The sequence below is a fragment of the Ambystoma mexicanum genome, chromosome 12 (assembly GCF_040938575.1).
Source record: "Ambystoma mexicanum isolate Mex_15411 chromosome 12, UKY_AmexF1_1, whole genome shotgun sequence".
In the NCBI taxonomy this organism is placed as follows: Eukaryota; Metazoa; Chordata; class Amphibia; order Caudata; family Ambystomatidae; genus Ambystoma; species Ambystoma mexicanum.
This window is the reverse complement of record NC_090936.1, coordinates 463417269-463437183: the sequence shown is the minus strand read 5'-3', so window position 1 is coordinate 463437183 and position 19915 is coordinate 463417269. Positions and strand designations below refer to the sequence as shown.

At 44.2% G+C, this 19915-nt stretch overlaps 1 protein-coding gene across 2 annotated transcripts in view; it reads left to right on the top strand.

The window, feature by feature from the left end:
* LOC138513666 (protein mono-ADP-ribosyltransferase PARP12-like) overlaps positions 1-19915 on the top strand; it is a 461743-nt gene that overhangs the window by 372236 nt on the left and 69592 nt on the right. Inside the window, exons 9-12 of one of the 2 annotated variants that reach the window (XM_069628724.1) lie at positions 1889-1985; positions 5491-5575; positions 6834-6964; positions 9687-9838. In XM_069628724.1, the coding sequence (XP_069484825.1) occupies positions 1889-1985; positions 5491-5575; positions 6834-6964; positions 9687-9838 (465 nt within the window). The remainder of the gene's footprint in view (positions 1-1888; positions 1986-5490; positions 5576-6833; positions 6965-9686; positions 9839-19915) is intronic. The other variant, XM_069628725.1, reaches the window with a different exon arrangement.

Here is a 19915-nt window from a genome sequence, read left to right as displayed (position 1 = left end):
GTAACCTGGAACTCCTGAACTTGGGGATGCTGTTTGGCAATAGCTCTGTCCCGTTTAGTTTCAGCCAATGACTCACAATGATATGTTCCTTTGTGGCCTCTAAACTGTTTAACAGTTTTAAGAGAATGGAGGTCATTACGACCTTGGAGGTAGCCATGCCGCTATTTGCGGCATGGCTACCCCCATACCGGATACCGGGTCCGGGTTCCATGAAAAGGGAAATACCGGGGCCATTCCGACATTGGAGGGCCCGGTATTTCCCCATTCAGGGAACCCAGACCGTGTGCATCCACATTCCCATTCGAGCCCCCATAGAGCACAATGGGAATGGGGAGCATGCTAACAACGGGCCCGTCATTAACGGTCCTTTGTGTCTAAACATTTACTGCTGACCACTCAATTTCCCCAACATTTCCTGTAAACAACCACTATACGTCAAATGAAGTTAAAGGCTTTGCAAATATCCTTTACTAGAATTGCATGTGGTCAAGTAACTATTAGGTACTACAAATTAAAGTTTTCTAAGTTTCTTACATTTCTAGTTTGTGTTGCAATCATTTGTCTGCCAACTGAGTCCCGATATGTTCAGTCGGAAAATTAATGTTGCTCATCATTTCATTTGCTATGCACATTCTGCTCATTGTGCATAAAAGGTTGGGGACCCCTGCTCTAACTGCTATAGTGCTAGTTACTTAAGTAGTCATGATATTGACAGGAGAGCCAGCAGTGGGCATATAGTGTTTGTAACTGAAAAAGGGGGGGGGGAGAAAGAAAGCTAACGTGGAGGCAAATCTCCACCAGTACTTTGGCAATGGTTGCTTTATTGGCCAGTACTGAGGATGAGTATGCAGTGATTAAAAAGGTACTCTCATTCGAGTGGTTAAAAATTGCTGCGAAGACTCAGCAACAAAGGGTAGATCCAGTGATTTGTAGATTTCCCTGTTGCTGAAACGGGGAAGGCAGCAGGAAGCCTCCCGCTGTCTCCACGTGTTTTGTCAACTGGTTTCGGTGGGCTCTATAATTCGTGCCACCTTCTTCAGGACTGTCTTCTTAGTAGGTTGCAAGTGTTATCTGCGTATATGAAGAGACCGTTTTACTACGACTCTGATTCCATTTCCAATATGCTTATATATGGAATGATATCACCTCAGGACTTGTTTGGCGGAGGCATTCAGATTGACCAGGTCACATAAGATGACTAAGGTGCAGATTAGTGTATTGGAACATACAGGAGTCTTCCTTATGGAGCACCTGTGTTACCAGATTTCTTTTCTGACTCGCAACCGTGTCGGAATTCTTCCAGTGCAGCCTAGGGGCAGTGGCATAGAGAGGCAGTGGAAGATAGAACCTTCTCTGTCCCCCCTTTCGTTCTCTTCTTCACTCATATCTGCTGAGTAGTCTTAAAGTTATAATCGGCCCATGAAGACACACTGTTCTCCTAGAGGTATGACCGGTGGTAACTAGTTGCTTCTGCCTTTCCCACCAATGAGACTATTCAAAATGTGTTATCACTGAGGAACATTATACATGCCCCTCATATACAGACTTCTAGTCTAGTGGGTGGTCTGCCCCCCTTCTCCTTTAGTGCTCTGGGTTCTTACGTATTCATTAGCGAGCCAGCAGCGAATGTGCTGCACATCCGGCCCCCTCTCAATGTTCAGGCACCTTTTGAGAATTTGAAATGTGGTTTCTGTGTTATTGCTTGCTGGGAATATTGTAATCTAACACATGTGGGCCTTATATGGCAAGTGACAATATAGTTATATTTCCATGACAGGCTGAGAGGGAGGACACATTTGTTAAAGATTGTATTTCTGATCCAAATGCCAGGGCTTACCTATATCGTACATTTCACAGAACCTCACCCTTTTTTAATTATCTTTCTAAGACATGATTCAGAGCAATGTGGTGTTTGGAACAGAAAAGGAAGTTCTCCGGAGGCCGAAATTTGTGTCCCAGGAGGACGTGGGCAAACTGAAGGCGAGGTATGTGTTATTTTATGGCAACAATCACTTTTGCGAAATGTGCAAACCCACACGCCAGCCCTTAAAACCAAAATCCCAAGGAGGAAGGAATACACACACAGAGCACATATGTTATGTTACATTATCTTGCATTTGTATAGCGCCTCCTGCCATGGTTAATGGTGTCAAAGCGCTTTGCCTATTAGAGAGGCAAAGGAGGAGTGCGATAGAACATTCACTAGTGGTAGGGAGAAGCAAAGTTGGGTAGATGGTTGGGTTAAGGGCAAGGGATAGATAAGATGCACAGGAAGCCATGAGAAGGAAAAGGTAGAGGAGATATGCGTACAATTGGATCGAATTTATTGTGGGACTCATCTGTATTCTACGGGGGGCAGCGACATGAGGAGAGATAGCCGGAGCAGAAGTATTCTCTGCGCAAGGGGGGTATGGCTGGAAATAACTCACTGCATGGTGAGCCTTGGCATGTTGAAGCCATGTCCAAGAAAAATACATGCAGCAAAGCTCTTATGCTTACTTCCTTATGCCGCCATTCAAATTTGGGAGGGGTTGTATGTCAGGTATCTGAATTGTCCAAGTTTGCATATGCACCCTGAAAAGCGAGCAAAATTACTCACATTTGTTTGGTTTCATCATTTAAGGTTTAATCATTTATATCATGGTTACCAAAACCCTAGGCTTGTGGTGACATATATTCAGACCAAACAAAAAAGGCCATACACTAAACATAGAGGAGATGTAGATTTATACACATGCCATGCACAAATAGCACTGCTTAATTTTCTCAATTAATATTTGAAAATACATGTAAAGATTCAAGCTCCGAAGTAAAGCAATTACAATGCTGTAAAAACGAAGCCAGGTAAATTGTTTTACAGGATTGAATAGAAATTGTTAGCTTTGTTGTACGCATTTGCACCCACTACAGGATCAGAATAAATGTTTTTAAGAATGGTGAATTTTGAGTTTAATTTGAAGTCCATTTGAAATGTTAGATCACAAATAGACATCAATATGAACCGCAGTTCCTGTCAATGGTCCTGTACTACAGTAAAATAATAAATGTTCCTGAGGTACAAGGAACGACAATTCATCAGTCTATCTGTTTAATGGCCATGGACTCATGCTTCCACTAAGAAGTGGAGAGGAGAAATAGCAGGGGTAAATAAGAGAAGTGTGATTGTGGGGGGAAGGAAGGAGATCTTTGGCGTGGCCAAGGACTCAACTGGCAACTCAAAGCCAAGTTCTGTAGGTCAAGGATCTTTATTTTGACAAACCGAAAACTAAGGGAATAGGGTTAACTAAAGATACATTGTTGCATTTCAACAAAACAAGCAATATTTCCCTACAGGAACATGGTCCACAGTCCTTTCCTGTTTCCCTTAGAGTCTGTCTTCCTGATTAATAGAAATGTACTCACAGTCTTTGGGGTGTTAAGTGCCCCACACATCTATCTTGGCTGTTGATGTTGCTAGTTTAGCTTTCATGAAGTCCTCAGAATGTCTCACTTTCTCTCTGGCATAACAAACCATCACCCTGGTGTTTTTGATGGTCTAAATGTAGGCCAGGTGACAGACACTTTAAGATCTTTTCTGTTCCAAGGTTATTGGGCTTAAGCCCTTTCTAGCTGGTCGGGAACCTTCACAGACAATGTTCCTTCACCAGGCTAGGTGTCTTTCCAGGAGCACAAATCCCAAACAGTCCCTAATCTAGTTGCTTCCATGATTGGGTGCCTCCTTCCTTTTATTAGTATTCAGCACCTCTTTCTCTTTCACTCTCCTCCACTACTCCTCAATGTTCCCGCACCCTCTAATCTGCTCCACCTCCACCTCTCTCCTTTGTATTCATCTTCTTGTCTGTCTTCTCGTCTCCCCCTCTGGTAATATCACTAATTCCTCCTTACATCTCTATTGATTTTCCTACTATTCCTTTATTCTTCCTCTCTCTCCTCCTTAATATACCTCTTCGCCTCCTTATGTATTCTTGAATCCTCCTCCCTTTGTGTTCTCCTCACTGTCTATGATGTTCTCTGCACTTCATTCAATTCACTCTTTACCTCTGTTGCCTCCTTCTGTCTTTGAGATTCTCCCTAGAAATTCTGTTAAGATGGATTTTCAGAACCAGCCCTGTGGACAGATTATCCACTCCATCCTACGCTCACACTCCCTTCCCTATACCTTTCTCACACTTTCCCAATCACCCTCTCTCACCCACACTATACTACTCTAATTGGTACCACTCTTTCCCACACACAAACCTTACCTGCACTCTTTCTCATGCCACCGCCACAATCTTCGCAGCACTTCTCTAAACTGTTCGCTCCCGTCCGCCTCATCTCTTGCTTCATCAATTCCTCTGCCTTTATCCTCACCTGAACACCTTACATCTTTGTTCTGTCTGGCTGGGCTTTTATATCCCTGCCGGTCCAGTGTCAGTCCTCTCCTGGGTTCCTAATGGTTGTTCCCACTGGTTGCTGCAGTGAACTGTCTTCTACGGCCAATCTAACCCTACCTTTTCCCAAGGTCCTTGGGCTTGTACATTGTAGATTTTAAAAAGGCTGTTAAAGCCCTGCCCCTTTTTTGGTCCCCACCACTTTCCCTAAGCTAGAAGGAAAGTGTCTGTTCAAAAACGTGTTCGTTTTCCACAGTTCTTTTCTCATTTTCATCTGGTGCAGAAATGGATGGAAGCCTCAGTGTTACTGGTTGGTGATTGGAAGAAGTACGTTCTTTACGGTGTCGCGTTCTTTCATGGGGTTCCATTCCGGATTCTCTCTGCAGCTGCCCAGAATCTTCTGTGATGGGCAGTTCTGAAAAGAAAAGCAGAGACCTGGCCATAAAGCAGGATGCAAGCCATTTTGGTCGAGACAATGGTACCCGTGCTGTTACACCACAACACACTCTAAGGAGAATCTGGGACTCCCCGCGCCCCCAACTCCCTCACTCTGCTTCTGTCAGAGGTCCCATCTCCCTTTTGACAGGTAAAGAGCCTGACCCTGTCACATCTATCACCAGGTCATGAATTGATTGCTTAGAAATATAAACAAATGCTGAAAAACAGACCACTGATCATTGATGGGGCCTATTATACGGTACCCAGTGATGTTTCGAATAGAAAATAACTAAAACCATTTTTACCGAAACGCAAAAGCAAAAAATGTTGGTTAAAAAAATGTATATGGAGGGTGGGGTGGGAGAGTAAAACGGGTGGGGGGGATTTAGGGTGGGGTTATAGACACAGGGAAACAGAGGGCTTGGGGGAGGGACCCCTCAAAACACATTTTTTTTAAATCGGTATTTGTTCGGTGTTTACGTTTCGGTAAATAAGTTTTCGGTAAAACATTTTTCGAAAATGTTAGAAAGATCCCAATTGCATGTCTTCAAATGTGGTGAACAGATATCTGAACCTCAGAAAAGTGAAGTGGGGCAAAAGTCACATAAAAAGGCACAGCGGTGAAAGGGGAAATAAATCAAATATAATGTTTTGATCAAGTGTTTGTTTCTATTTTTAGTGGAAATGTCAGTCAGGGGACAACATCACCCATATCCCCTCCAGACTATTGGGACAGGAAGGCACTGCCCCGCCTGGGCTACGAGGTATTTATTTACGTGTTCTCTCACCTGGCACCAAAGGTAATCTGCCTGGCAGTGGTTCTGCCATTACACTGATGACACCTAGCTTCTGTTTAAGTGAGCAAGGATTTCTCCTAGAATAATGTGCCATTCATTTCATGCATTCACGGAGTAGACCAGTAGATGTGTAGTCAGCACCTAAAAGTGAACCCAATTAAAACAGGGGTCAGAATTCTTAGTCCCCTTGCTGACATCTACGGCTCATAAATGTGGCCACCACCAACCGGAGTGAGCCTGGATACCTATTGGCTACCCAGATTCATGTAAACATTCATGAGTGGTGTATACTGGGCCTTCCACAAAACTGACCCGTCTTCTTAACTAACAGATTGAAACAATACATACCTGCCCTCAGTGTTGGCTGGTAGAACCTTATGCAAAATGTCTTCCCAGGACCAGTGCCTTCTCTAGTGGGACAGCCCGGCATTGGAACAAATCTGCACATGTACCGCATGTGAATGCCCACCAAAGTAAAATCCTGCTTTCCCCTCATGTAGCTACTTACTGTTTGCACTTGCATCATTTATGATCTAAATCCCAGGAATCCATCCAAATGGCGGTTCTAGGTCATATCATCGACAGTCATTTTTACGATGGGTGTTTTTACAAAAACATTTTGCCGAAAAAAGTCATTGACATTATTTGTTTTATTTTTGGGGGTCCCCTCAAAGCCCCCCCCCTTTTTTTGTAACTGTTATCGACCCCCCAACCCCTTATCTGCCCCCCCAAAATGTTTTTTTTTTCCGGCAAAGTGTTTTCGTAAAACAACGAAAGCAAAGCAATCCCTGGAAGAGGAGAACAATAAAAGACATTTAAATAAAGTCACTGAATTGAACTCCTCTTTGCCTAGAACAATGTAGGATTATGTTTTAAATGTGTCCACAGAGAGTGCAGGAGCAGGTCCTTAATATGTGGAAGAGTGGGTGTTGCATGCATGATCCAGGACAGCCGAAGGGCCTTTAGCATTGTACAGTACCATGATATTTGTATTTGTTGTGTTTATATAGCGCTTTCATCCAAAGCGCTTTACATTATGGTGATTTGATAGGTTATTTATAACGCACTTAATACCCAGAGCACAGACCCGGGGATTGAACCTGGGTTCCTCGGTGTCCTCTTGCTTGCAATGCGAGCACGTTGCCGCTGAGCTATCCTCCTTACAATGCAGGGGATGAACTTCTCCTGTGATGATGACCGTCTTTGACATGTTTCTTCCCTGCAGTTGCTGGAGGTTCAGAGGAGTACTTCTGAATACCAAGATATTGAGACAGACTTTGAGAAGACTATGACTGGATACTCCCTGGAGAAAATCATCAGGATTCAGAATCCATCCCTCTGGGAGGCCTACCAAATGTACGTACATATAGGTGGTTCCACTGAACCAATGTAGTAGTCTATAGGAAGCAACCTGGGTTAAGAGGGCTTATTTTGTCTTACCCCCAGTTTCTCAGAATACGGTTCAGAATCAGTCCTTCTGGAAGTGGCCATGCCAGGGCGTTAGGCTTAGAGCAGATTGCATACTCCAAGCAGTGAAGCAGACATTACCATTCACGGCTGAGACAGGTCAAGCCCCAGTGTTAACACTTCACTTAAACCATAGCAGGTTTCGTGGATCAGAAGGGTGTGAGTATCAGGGTTCTGCAAGAGTTGGGCACCACTTGACAGGGTTTGATAGATGGGAGATACAACTCACAGCAGTGACTTAAATATGGGAGGCCACCGGAGAGCAATGTTCCAGCGTCACATGCTGTTACTCATTGGTGACATGAAATCGCTTGGCAGTGTCTCAGACAAGAACACACTCAGCTGCGGCGTATCTTCCTTAGGGGGCACGTGCCTGTGACTCAGAAGGAGGATTGCTGGACTTTGACTCAAGGGTGGTTGGGGCACCCCACGAATCGCTTGCAGAGTCAGTTATAGACAGCTTATCAATTACAAGCAGTAATAAATCATTGCTCAGCAAATGTCCAGGCCTTGGAGCAGAGCATCAGCAGAAAGGCAGGGAGGGCAGGCCATTGTTTTCCAGTGGCTTAGGGCTAAATGGACGCCACACTGTCTAGCAGTGATAAGGCTGGCAATTTATTTGATGCAGCTATTGTAAGGTGGCATTAGGCAGTATGGATGCAGCAAATGCTCGGAAAAAGCCAGTGCTGTGTGGGCAGGAGGAGGAATCAGGACAGTGTTGCAGGACCTCTTGCATAATTGCTATAGACTTAAGAGGGGACCATACAGCAGTGTGAGTCACGGGGCTGTGACTTAGTGTCTGACAGCCTTTATGCTGGACTGAGTGAATACTCTGTGGATCTCTGGCAGTTGGCATTCAGTGGCAATGTGACATTTTGCTGTGATAACTGAGGGAAAGTATGTTTTCAGAGAAAGGTATGCAAAACTCCCTAGGGACTCAGGGCCTCAGTATGTGTATGGCGGGTGGGGTGAAAAGTGTCACTAAGAGATTTACTGTGTTTTTTAGCATGCTGCTGTAAACCAATGTTGCTGGTCAGTTGGAGGGAAAACCTCCAGCAGTCGGGTGGAAGTTTTTCTGTCTAAAACATCCAGCAAATGTCGCCGGCTGATTGACCGCCAGCAGTAATTCCTCCAAACCCTAGTGGAGTCCATAATGGGGAATCGCGGGGCCTTCCCGCCACTCGCAAACTGGGAGATGTTGTACCGGCAAAACGGGTGGCAGTGCGCGGCAAACGAGAAAGAGTGAGCAGGCTTCATTCCTGCCAAGCCGCAATGAGGCTCTAGAGCTGAACGTTTCTCCCCGTGTACTCGCCCACAGAGGGTGGTGGCTTGTCATGCTGCAGTTTCCAAGAGCTGGGAACATGTTTAAGTGCATTGAGGAAGGGCTGCAAGTGTCTCTTATAGCACTGTGGGGAGAGAGGGGGATTCTGCAGCAGCGACTCTCCGGATGTTCATCCCATTGAGGTACTGATAGACCTCTTTTAGGACTCTTATCAAAGTGACTCTTAGCTGTGTTGACATGTTGCAGGAGAGTCTCGAGTCATCACGCTGCATAGACTCATGGACGGAAGAGCATCTCAGTGTGAGGACTCAGGGCTGGTAATGCACTTCACAGCAGCGACTAGAGCTACACACTCGTTTCACAACAGTGGTGCCTCGGTGCTGTATAGGAGCGGTGTGAGAAATCAGGCTTCTGATTCAGGGATGTCATGGCGTCTTACACAGTAAATTGCGGCTGTATGTGTTTGCTTGACCAAGTGACTGGTTGTCTTCTTGTTGCAGTATGTGTTGGATCTCCAGGACTGGTAAATAATAGACCAGATTAAGTCACAGGAGTCCTTCTGCAGGCTATAGCTGTGGTGAAATGCGTATCACTCCTGTGATTTAGGGGCACGCGGTCCTCTCTCAGTAGCACCACACTGATTCCGGAGCATGGCATCGCAGTGCAATGCGTTGGGACTGGAGGTCCTATAACAGATTTGCTGGGGGCTGAAGTGAATGTCTGTCCACTGTAATGACTTAAGCTCTGGGGGTGCTTTTAAATTAGATAAGTGGGCCTCAAGTTCAGTGACTTAGGGACTGGAGCCCACTCACAAGAGAGTTTGGAATGCTTCTTTATGTTAAGAGTGTTTAGTAATGTGCACTGAGACCACCAGAGTGGCTTCCTGGGACTGAAACCGGACACACCCAATCAAAGCCAATATGTTAATGGAGAGCCAAACCAAGCAATGGGGGACGGTTGGAGTTCTTGGCATCCCACTGCATCGACCCCTCTCTAAGGAGCACCTTATAAATGGGTTGCCTGGCATCTTAGTGCTATGACTTGTGCCTGGCAGGGTGTCTTCCTCCTGGGATTTAGGGCAGGTGTTTAGGGCATCTCAAGCATTAGCTTGGGTTTGGGAGGCCATTTTAACGTCGTCTTTTTTCTGGAGGTTGGGTCTCAGGCTAAGGCGTTATCTATATCCGAGTCAGTCAGTATGTGGAGGACGCCCCAGATGTGAGAGTGAAAGGGCCGCAGGAGCAGCAGCACTGGCAGAGAACTGCAGCAGCGATTGGTGATGTACAGCCGGCTTCCCATTCGCGTTTTAAAACCACAAACATGTATTTCTAGGAAAAAGGACGTAATGAAGAAGATGAACAGGGGGGGAGATGTGCTTGAGAAGAAATTATTCCACGGCACAAATGACAGTGACGTCGACACAGTCTGTCGTGACAACTTTGATTGGAGAAACTATGGCGTCCAGTCACACTCTTATGGATATGGTATGTATTTGCCCACGTGGCTGAACTAGGTGCTGTCTCAAATTAATCATGAAGAATTTGCCAATTTTCACGTGTAATGAGCAATAACAAGAGATCACACTTGGAAGAGACCTTTTTGCTGTGGATTTAGTTACGACTGAAGAGCGGGTGTCCTTTATATCAGGGGTTAACAATGTAAGGGAATAGAATGCAAAGGCAGAACATTAGAGAGATACTTTATCAAGCAATGCATCTAGAGTCTTTGTTTTGATGTTGCTATAACATGTCTGTGTTCTCATTGGCTGCTGGAGCACAAGGTCAAAGCATTCTAAGATGAGTTTGAGGAAATAGCGGAGTTCGAGGCCCCCTTTTCATAGAACTATAGATACTTTAGACACAGCTTGCTATTTTGTATACATTTGTTTAGTGTCAATTGGTCCGCACAGAATCTTTAACCCCATTAAAACATTGAAGAAAGACTATTGGAATATACAGTACTGCACATAAATATATGCAACATAAAATACATCCGCTCCAAAATTCACATAACACGCCCTATAACGAATACATTCTAAAATCCTTATACAATTTAAGTTGAGTATTATATTTTTGACAGCTAAATTAATATATTTTCCATAAAATAAACACTATATTACAGAAAAACAATAGGTCTGGTCATGATCACAGATGACCAAACGTCATCTGTTTGAATGAATCGTATGCCACGGACACGCTGCAGTCATGTAATTCATGGAACGATGAAAGAGATGGCCATTGAGTTAATACATGCCTTGTGGTTTCCAAAGCCTTCGCACAAAGTCAACAGGGCCTCTCAGCTTTACTAATGCCCATCCATGCACCTGTTATAATTAACAACGGTTAACAATTCAATCTTAGCTGCATTATGAAATGACACATGGTTGTACAAGGTGTGACCATTACATTACCAGCTGGTGTTACAAGTTTAAATGACGATCTTGCATACGCTGCCTCATTTATTATTGAGGATAGGTCATTCATATTTAAAGACCAGTGCCATTCTAATGTCTTACACATTCCTGATCTAATATACCTATAATGATCCTCAAGGGATAGATTCCAATCTTTCTGTCCGTGGAATTTATCGCATGTAGTCACATAATCCTGCAACGCCTTGGGTAGGACATCTAATCTGTTCCTGGTTTGTAAACCAAGATGGCCTAGGATGTTTCTCTCATCACTTGTTATCATCTTAATTGGCCAAAGGCTACGTTTAATTTGATAACCTGTGATCAGAGCGTTCAGCCCCAGCTCCAACCTGATGGCTTCAATTGGGACCGATATATTTAAATCAAGTACCCTTCGCCATAGATTTCCCTCCAAGATATTTAGCCAGCATATTTATTTTTCATTGTATACTTCCAGAACCTAAGTAATGCAAGGAACTATGAAGGTTCCATATAGCTTTATCAGCCCTTGAATTGAAAATCTGCCAGCATTTTGTATAAATTGCTAGATAAAAATAAACGTATTCATAATGTTTTGAAAGGTTACCAGTGAATTGGTCGAAAACCAAATGATCGAATGCCATTTGGTCGAATGCCAAATGGTCGAAAGAATGGTCGATTATTTTTTTTTTATTTTTTTTTTTATGGGGGGGTTCCCCCCAACCCACCTTTTTCTTTATTATTTTTTTTTTACCAACCGAAACGAAAAAAAAAGATATAAATAAATAAATAAAAAAATTCGACCCTTTTTTTCCGACCAATTGGTATTCGACCAAATGGTCATTCGATCTTTTATTTTCGACCAAATGACTGGACAGCGTTTTGAAATGCTATACACCGTACAAGCTGTTCTTCTACTGATTGGTGGTACCAGTAATAGTTATGTTAAGTTGACTTATACCGCACACGGTTACCATTAGTATGGTCTCCGGGCGCTCACGTGGCCCTATAAGAAAGTGGGTTGGGTAGGTTAGTTGGGGAAAAGGGCGGAGGACAAGGGTTGTGCTTTTCTGTTGGTACTTGTAGAACCAGGAGAAACTGGTATCTGTGCAGGTCTGCTTTCTAGGTGTGTTGGGATTGTGTGCACTGGGGTTGTTGTGTCCGTAGGGGTAACGCCCAGTGGCTGGGATGTTTGTTTGCGGCAGTTAGTTTTTCGGTGGGTTTATGGCTTGTGTGATTGCGAGAGATAAGACTGATCTGTTAGATCGTGTGAGGTATTTGTGGGGGATGCTAGATAGGAGCGAGGTGCGGGTAAGTTTAGTGGTTAGTATGATGTGTTTGATTCTTTTATTCCAGGGTTCATGCTGTTGTTGGATGGTCGCGAGTTCCTAGTGATATTGCTGGGAGCTCGCAGTTTATGTTAATCACTTTGAGTTGAATAGCCAGGATTTCACTTTTTTCCTGAAGGTGAGGTGGTCTGGTATCGTTCGTATCTCCTTCAGGATTGAGTTCCATAGTTCACCAATTAGATGTGAGAATGCAGTTCTTCCGGATGTCCTTTTTTCGTTCTGTTTCATTTTGATCTGAAGGTTGTCGCTTGATCTTAGGTCTCTTTCTTGTTCGTAGCGGGTGACCTTGGCTTGGAGGAATTCATCTCCTTGTCTGCGCAGTTTTGTGGGCGATGCAGAGGGCTTCGAATTGTATGTGTTTTTTCACTGGGAGCCAGTGTGATTTCTTCTGTTTAATGTCAAGAGAATCCTTGCAGTGTTTTGTATGCAGTGGAGTTTTTTAGTGAGTCGTTCTGGCATACCAAGGTAGAGGCTGTTCGATTCTTGATAGTACTAGGAAAATGGTTCCCTCTAAGTAGTTGCAGGAGGTAGAAACATTTCCTATTTATAGCCTTGTGGCTGTAATGAGAGTCCATGAGTATTCACAGGTTTTTTATCACATCCGATTCTTCGGGTTGGGTTCCCATGCAAGGCGGCAATTTCAGTTGTGTGTCTGTTGCGTTATGCTCAGGGGGTGAGATGTATTATTAAGATTGAGGTTGTTGGTTGTCATCCAGCAGTATATGTCAGCGGCAGTTGTTCAGGGTGTTGTTTTGATCTTGCGCTGTGGTTATCTTGGCAATGTGTTGGTGTCATCTGTGTAGTTGTAGGCAGTCAGCCCGTGGTTTCTAATGTTAAGTGGGGCATGTAGATGTTGAATAGTGATGTGAACAGTGTCCATCCACATGCCCCCTCGACTTGTGCCTTGAACAATCAGCATAGGGCCAGGTTCAGGGAAAACAACCTCTCCAGTCCCGAGACCAATAACTTCCCTTTGCACATCCCTAGCTATTGATCATGACTGGCATGCCATCTCCTCATTTTTACCCCACACCCCCTGGTTTGGCTTTCAACAATACTCTATTTTATAAAGGTGATTTGAAAACTACACGAATTATAATAAAGCACTAAGACAATTATGTGCATATTTAAAGAAATATGTTAAGCAAAACGAGTATGATTGTGGAGTTAGTGTCACCCCATCTTGAATGGAAGACTACTAATACCAGAATGCAATACAGCAGAAGGCTAACAAAATTGCCTGTGGGCTTTGTAAATGTACTTTCAAGACTTATAGTCAGAACACAAATGTGTGAAAAGGTAACCTGGTTGTTTTTCATTGTTTGCCAAAGGCATGCTTCATAAAGCATGGGAGGAAAAGGTGACTTCCAACAAAACAAATATGCTTTTTGGTGTGTCAAATAAGAACACATGACTATTAGGAAGATAGTTTTAAAAAAAAACGGCATGACATACTTTGTCATAGATGAAGGCATTGATTTAGGTGGCTAACTAGTGCTTTGTGTGTGTTGGCAGAATGAAAATACACATTTTTCCGTTCAATTTTAAGAACACCTTGTCCAAAACAAATGTTACTTAAATAAACCATCACTTATGAGTAGCTTCCACTTTAAATGCTCTGCAAAACAAAGAGAGCCAAACTTTGTTTTTGCGAGGCCCCAATCACACCTGGTCTGCAGCATCTGATGGACCTGGGCTGCTGACATTGGGGCAGTGGGTATTTTTCTGTAGAGGATCACAGGAGGTTGGCAGGTAACGGGCACCACAGCCACGCTGGGACACACAAAAATGTCTTTTCCTGGATATCGCGCAGCCCTTCTTGAAAACAAATTGTATTACTTGATCTACAAGTGGCCGCTGGTGCATGCCTGCAGGGCCTCCATTACCCCGGGCACTGGTTGATGGCAGAGAAGACCCATGCCTAGGGCTGGCACAGCTTGAGAGCAAGTTCGGGAGCACCGGCATACCTTTGTCGCCGGAACTTGGAACTTTGATGTTTTGGCGAGCACAAAAGAGGACTGTGCTGCACTAGTGGAAAAGGAAATTTGGTACAATTTGAATCAGAAACCTTGTCTTCCGGCTATGCCTAGTTTAACAAGAAGATCTTAATTATTGCCACAGAGCAAAGGTTGGATAGGCTTACACAGAACCCCCGGCAAGATGGCAGCCTGCCGGGGATTCTGGACAATGTAGTTTCAAGGCCCATTTTGGTGCATCTCCACGGTTTATAAGCCAGGCAATGGGGAGAGTGATCACATATAGTCAAGGCTGTCTGAGCTGGCCCTTTGTTTTCTCTCATAGTGCCCTTCAGGCCCTCTTTCCTCACCACGCATGCAATCCTGACTCCTTAGAGGGCCTAGAGACTGCCCTTGGGTGGTAGCGGTGCGTGGTATACGTCAACATAACATAACATCTGCAAACCTGTTTTTAGGTCCATCCAGGGATGGCTACTGTGGCAGGGTTTGTACAGGCTCGAGATGGTCTAGGAATAAAAGTGTAGAAGTGCGTCATCCTGCAATCTCCTACTTACCACTTAAGTACCAGAGCAGGTGGCAGGTTAGACGAGACGTCACTGCACCAGGGGACATGGAGCCCCGACTAAAAGGGCTCCTCCCCAGCAGCACAATACTTTTCAGCGTCCCACAGCGTTTGGGAACAGTGGGGGGACTGACACCTGGTCTGCTTTTGGCTGTGGTGGCAGGATCCTGGACAGTGTTTTCCTTCCTCTGACACATACTGTTCCCGCTCGTAATTCCTCTCGCCCAGACAGAAGGTTAGTCAAGGGTATTGGAACAGCAATGGGGGAAACATCAACAGCTTAAACCTAGTTTTAGGAATACACGTTTTGGTCTAGGTCTGTATTACAGAAGTTGGAAGTGTGACTGCGCAGCCAGGCCTATCTCAAGAGGGGTAAATGTTAGCTGTAGAGCTATACAAATGAATTCTGTCAATACAAGTAACCAAATAACACTTATACTCAAGATTTCAGTCATACATAATTATTTATTTATTTAACTTCAGTTTTAAAGAAGCATTCTTTAAAAAGGCAATTCTTTGTAACTGTTCAAGTTACATTTGGCAGAATCAGTCAAGCTGGTGAATACTCTTTGGATATGCACAATACACTTCTCCTACACCCTGAAGTGACTTCAATTACAAGGATAGTATTTGCATTTATATATCAATCCAATATACTTTGTAAACTCTGATTTTCAGAAAGGAAGGGTTAGAGAAAATAAACAGGTTGGAACAGTTTCTTATAATGGGAGGACAACAGAATCCTCCAATGAAGTCTAGGAAAGCCTTTCCCAGCAGTAACAGTATTCAACAAGCTACAACCTATGAGGGACAAGCAATGCCAAAGTCAATGGATTTAGAAGAATGCGTTTAGGGAGCCTGGACATCCAAAGTCAAATGGACAAAGTGTAGAATCTGATGCACTTCTTGGATAATAGTTTTACACAAAGTCTGATTGTTCAAAAGGAAATCACTGAAGACAGACAAGCTGTTAGGCCTGTGCAAAGGGGAGTTGGAATCAACTCAGAAAGCTAAGCAAGTGCAAGTCTCATTTGAGACTGCACCACTCAAGGCAAGAAGGTAAGTGCCCCCAAGCCCAAACAGTATCTTTGGTTTGAAGAAAAGTGGTCCAGCTGGATGTCGTCTTGCTACAGCTATACAGACCCTGGTTCCAGAGCCTCAGTGGTGGGGGCAAGAGGGAGGACATCTGGAGGGTTCCTGCGGCAGTACTCAGGACAGATGTTGGCAGCTACGGGCTCTCTTCAATTCAGCGGCACTTCGTGGTTTCAGCGCTTAGCAAACAGCACTGATGCAGAACAAATCTCCGTTGGACGCTCTTTGCTCCCTCTGTCCTGGAATCTGGTGAGGGGACTCTGGATTGGGATGTCCTGCTTCTGGAGTGTCCTTAGGAGGCTCCTGGAGCTTTTGGCCGGATTCGTTGCGCGGCAGACGTTGCACTCGATTATGGACACTCGACCCCTGGCATTGGTCTTCTTCAGCATCGCAGAGGCACAGCCATTCGGGGATTGCGCCAAAGTGGAGTTCGTCTCAGGGTTAGTTGGTCCAACTAACCCAAGGGGAGAAGTCGCTCCTTCCGGAGCTTCTCTGTCGAAGTGTAAAAGGAGGTCAGCACAGCATCAGGGCTTCACCAGGCAATTCAAGGTCCAGGAGTTACAGCAGGCTTCTCTTCACAGTTTCTTTGTCGGATGTTTCTTCCTGTGGTCGACTCTGCCTGTAGTCCCAAAACCCTCACCTTTTAAGTAGGGTTTCCCATTCAGGCACAGCCTAGACTGTCAATCACACAGCATTGTGGTTGTCCTTTCAGGACAACCAGCCAGCCAATCAGGACTGGTTTCGTTCAGGCCCTCCTAGAGACAAAGGGCAGGGGAGTTTCGGGACCCTCCCTCACATCATGTCCTTCCAGACACACTGGAGCCAGGGGTGGACTTCAGGGCTGAAGCCCGCCAAAGGCAAAACACACAAAGGGCTCAAACCTGTCTCAACGCACAGAGTCAAAACCAAGAAAGACCTCGAAAGACCTCACAAACAGAAAATGGGGAAAAAAGAAGACAGGGGCCATTTTGACAAAATGGGCACCCTTGGGTGCTGCATTGCAGCTGAAGATTCAGCCTGCAGTAGAAAAGCACAATCGTAGTAAAAAGTAAACCACTGCCACCAGCCATTTAAAGTAGTGAGGGTAAAACAAATGTTACATGAGAAAGTAGGATAAGGGGGTACTAAGTAACCCCTGAGCACTCCATATAAGCCTGGATGGCTCATCATGGTCTATGCCTCAACGAAGATAAGACCGAGTTGCTTCTCAAAGGCTCACAACAACGGCTCACTAAACTAAGCAACACCTTAAAAACCTTTAACATTGACGGTAACATTCTAAAAGTGTCCAAAGAAGTGAAAGCCCTCGGCTTTTACCTTGACTCATCTCTCACTCTAACGAAACAAGTGAATGTCAGTGCATCAGCAACAGCCTACACTTGTAAGCTCATTAATGCATGCAGACCTTTCTTGTCATCGGACAGCTGCATTACTCTAGCCAGAGCCCTCATTTGAACTAGATTAGATTACTGTAATACCCTCTTATGGGTTGTAGGTCAACTGGTCGAATCTAAATGGTCGACAGGACAAATGGGCGACACCAAAAGGTCGACAGGTCAAATGTTCGAATTTGTTTATTTTAATTTTTCACATTTTTTTTTTTGGGGGGTGTCCCCCCAGTCCCCTTTTTTTTGCTAAAACCCCCTTTTTTTCCCTAAACGAAAACCTAAAAAAATATATATAACTAAAAAAAAAAATCGATCATTTGTCCTGTCGACCAAATTGTGTCGACCATTTGTCTGTCAACCATTTGTCTGTCAACCATTTGACTAGACACCCCCTCTATGCGGGCAGTAACTCCCAAAACATTGAAAAACTTCAGGTACTTCAAAATATTGACTTGAGAGCGGCACTCAACATTCCCAAAGCCACCCACATATCTACTACTAGACAGAATGCTCATTGGATACCAGTGCAAGAACGCATTGTATTCAAAACTCTCACCTTGACACACAAATGTCTGTCCAAAACAGCGCCCAGATATATTGCGGACAAAGTGATCAGATCTTAGATCATCAGGCCCTTCGCGGTTGGCCAACAAAAGTGGGGGGTAACAGCTTCCCCACAATAGCCGGGAAACAATGGAATGCCTTACCATCCAAACTAAGAGCAGAAAACTCTTTTGGACCTTTCGTTACCAACTGAAAGCGTACTTTTTCACTCAGGGAATCTGCAACTAAATCACCCCATTCACTTTATACCTTACTTCCCAGTGCTAACAGATGTTTTAAATAATGTATGATAATGGTACAACTTGTAAATTGCTATGACGGTGCTGGATTGCCTATGACTGTAACTTCTTGTAATTAGTAACAAAGCACGGTGCTGCCAGATTTGTAAATAATGTATGATAATGATGCAGCCTGTAACTTGCTACCACTGTGATGGACGGCATATGATTGTAACTTTATGTAATAAGTACCAAATGTAACCAATTTCTTAAGCTAAAAGCGCCTAGATGCCTCTGGGCTTTGAGCGCTATATAAATGACAAAAATAAATAAATAAGATGGTGTGTGCTGGACCTACAAAGAGAAAGGGTAAGTAAGATAATTTTCATCTTACTATTCTTGGGAACTGTAGTTCACCCAAGAAAAGGTATTTAAACCTTAAGAGACATCCAAATGATTTCTCAGTGACACTGCACTAAAGGTGCTGTGTCTTGCCATATGAAAAGCAGATGCCTATGGAGTTTGTCAGACATCAAAAACAGTGAAAACACAAAATCCAAATCAAAGAAAAACACATGAGTGAGAAAAAGGTCCCATTCACACAGGAGTTAAAATTAAAAAGTCCTAACTCCAGCAAAAGAGCTGGGGGTCTCTAAGGCGGGAGGAATTTAGCACGGAAATGAAAATTCTCCCTAACAATCATGTTGAAGGTGATAGATTTGTTTTTCCACATGAGACTTTGAAAGTGCACATCCAGTTTTCACCTTGGACCATTTTATGGTTAGGGAATCCATGGGAAACAGGATGTGTAACTAAATGTTGCTTTCGAGAATCTGTGACCATCCACCTGCACCCAGTCTCACTCTCTGAGATCTGTGACTCCTGTACAAACATGTTGTCATTGCTGACTGGCCTAGAATGGGCTAGTTCTTTAGCCATTTTGCAAAGCTGAAACGGGTGCCTTTTAGCTGTCACCCCAAATATCCCTACCCACCTGTAATCCTCCTTAACTCTCCCCACTGTCAGACTGATGGCTTTCTTAGTGTTAACCCCCTGATTTCTTTAGCCCCCCCTCCCTCTTCTATCCTTCACTATCTACTGCACACAGTCCAAACCTTCCGTCTCTCTTCCCCTTCATGCTTTTGAAGCAGCATTTGGAGAGTCAAAGCATTATACAGTGAGCGAAATAACATCAGGTTATAGTCTTTCCTCCCTCATCTTCTCACCCAGAGCTTTCAAGCTGGCTGGGGACAGTGTGAGAGCTATGCAAACAACTGACATGATATTATAACATTCTGTTGCCACTTTTTTTCTCTTGTTTCCCAGGACATCCTTGTGTATTATTAACAATATACAAGCACCTACATTAATTTCCTTAGCTATTTTGCTTTTGTGCGAACCGTTTCCACCTCCTTCAATTGCACATGCACGCCTGCAGAAGGAGACTTTACTTGCAGAGTTAGTGACTAGGTGAAAGTGGATACTAGAGATTGAATCAACATGTACAGCACTGAGTCTTTAGCTATATGGTATGTTTTTGGTTTTGATATATGGATTAGCAGCAAGTTCACAGGAGGGAGAGGTGTTGCCAACAGCTGTTGTATTAGCATGAAAAGGTTGCATCCCGTAATGATTGCGCTGAAAATAAGGAAGATAAAGTTTTTCATATACAGGATTTAATTAGAGATTTAAGTAGGTCAGCCGACACGTATTTCGACCCACCAGGGTCTTTCTCAAGGCTAAAATGATTCTTGGCTGCCCATGGTTGATCAGTGACTGGCTTGCTGGTTGAACAACCCTGTTGGCAAAGTGGAGCCGGTTCCTTGACTCAGTTCAGAGTTTTGAGGTAAGCCACAGGTAGGAAGGCCACAGCAGCGACAGCTCCATTTCGCAGGCTGAAGACGTTTTGAGTGAAACTTCCATCTCCTATGCATCAGTACCCAGCCCTGAAAGGCAGTCGCAGTGCGCTGCTATGGGGAAAATTCCTGGAGACAAAGACACACACACACACACACACATAAAA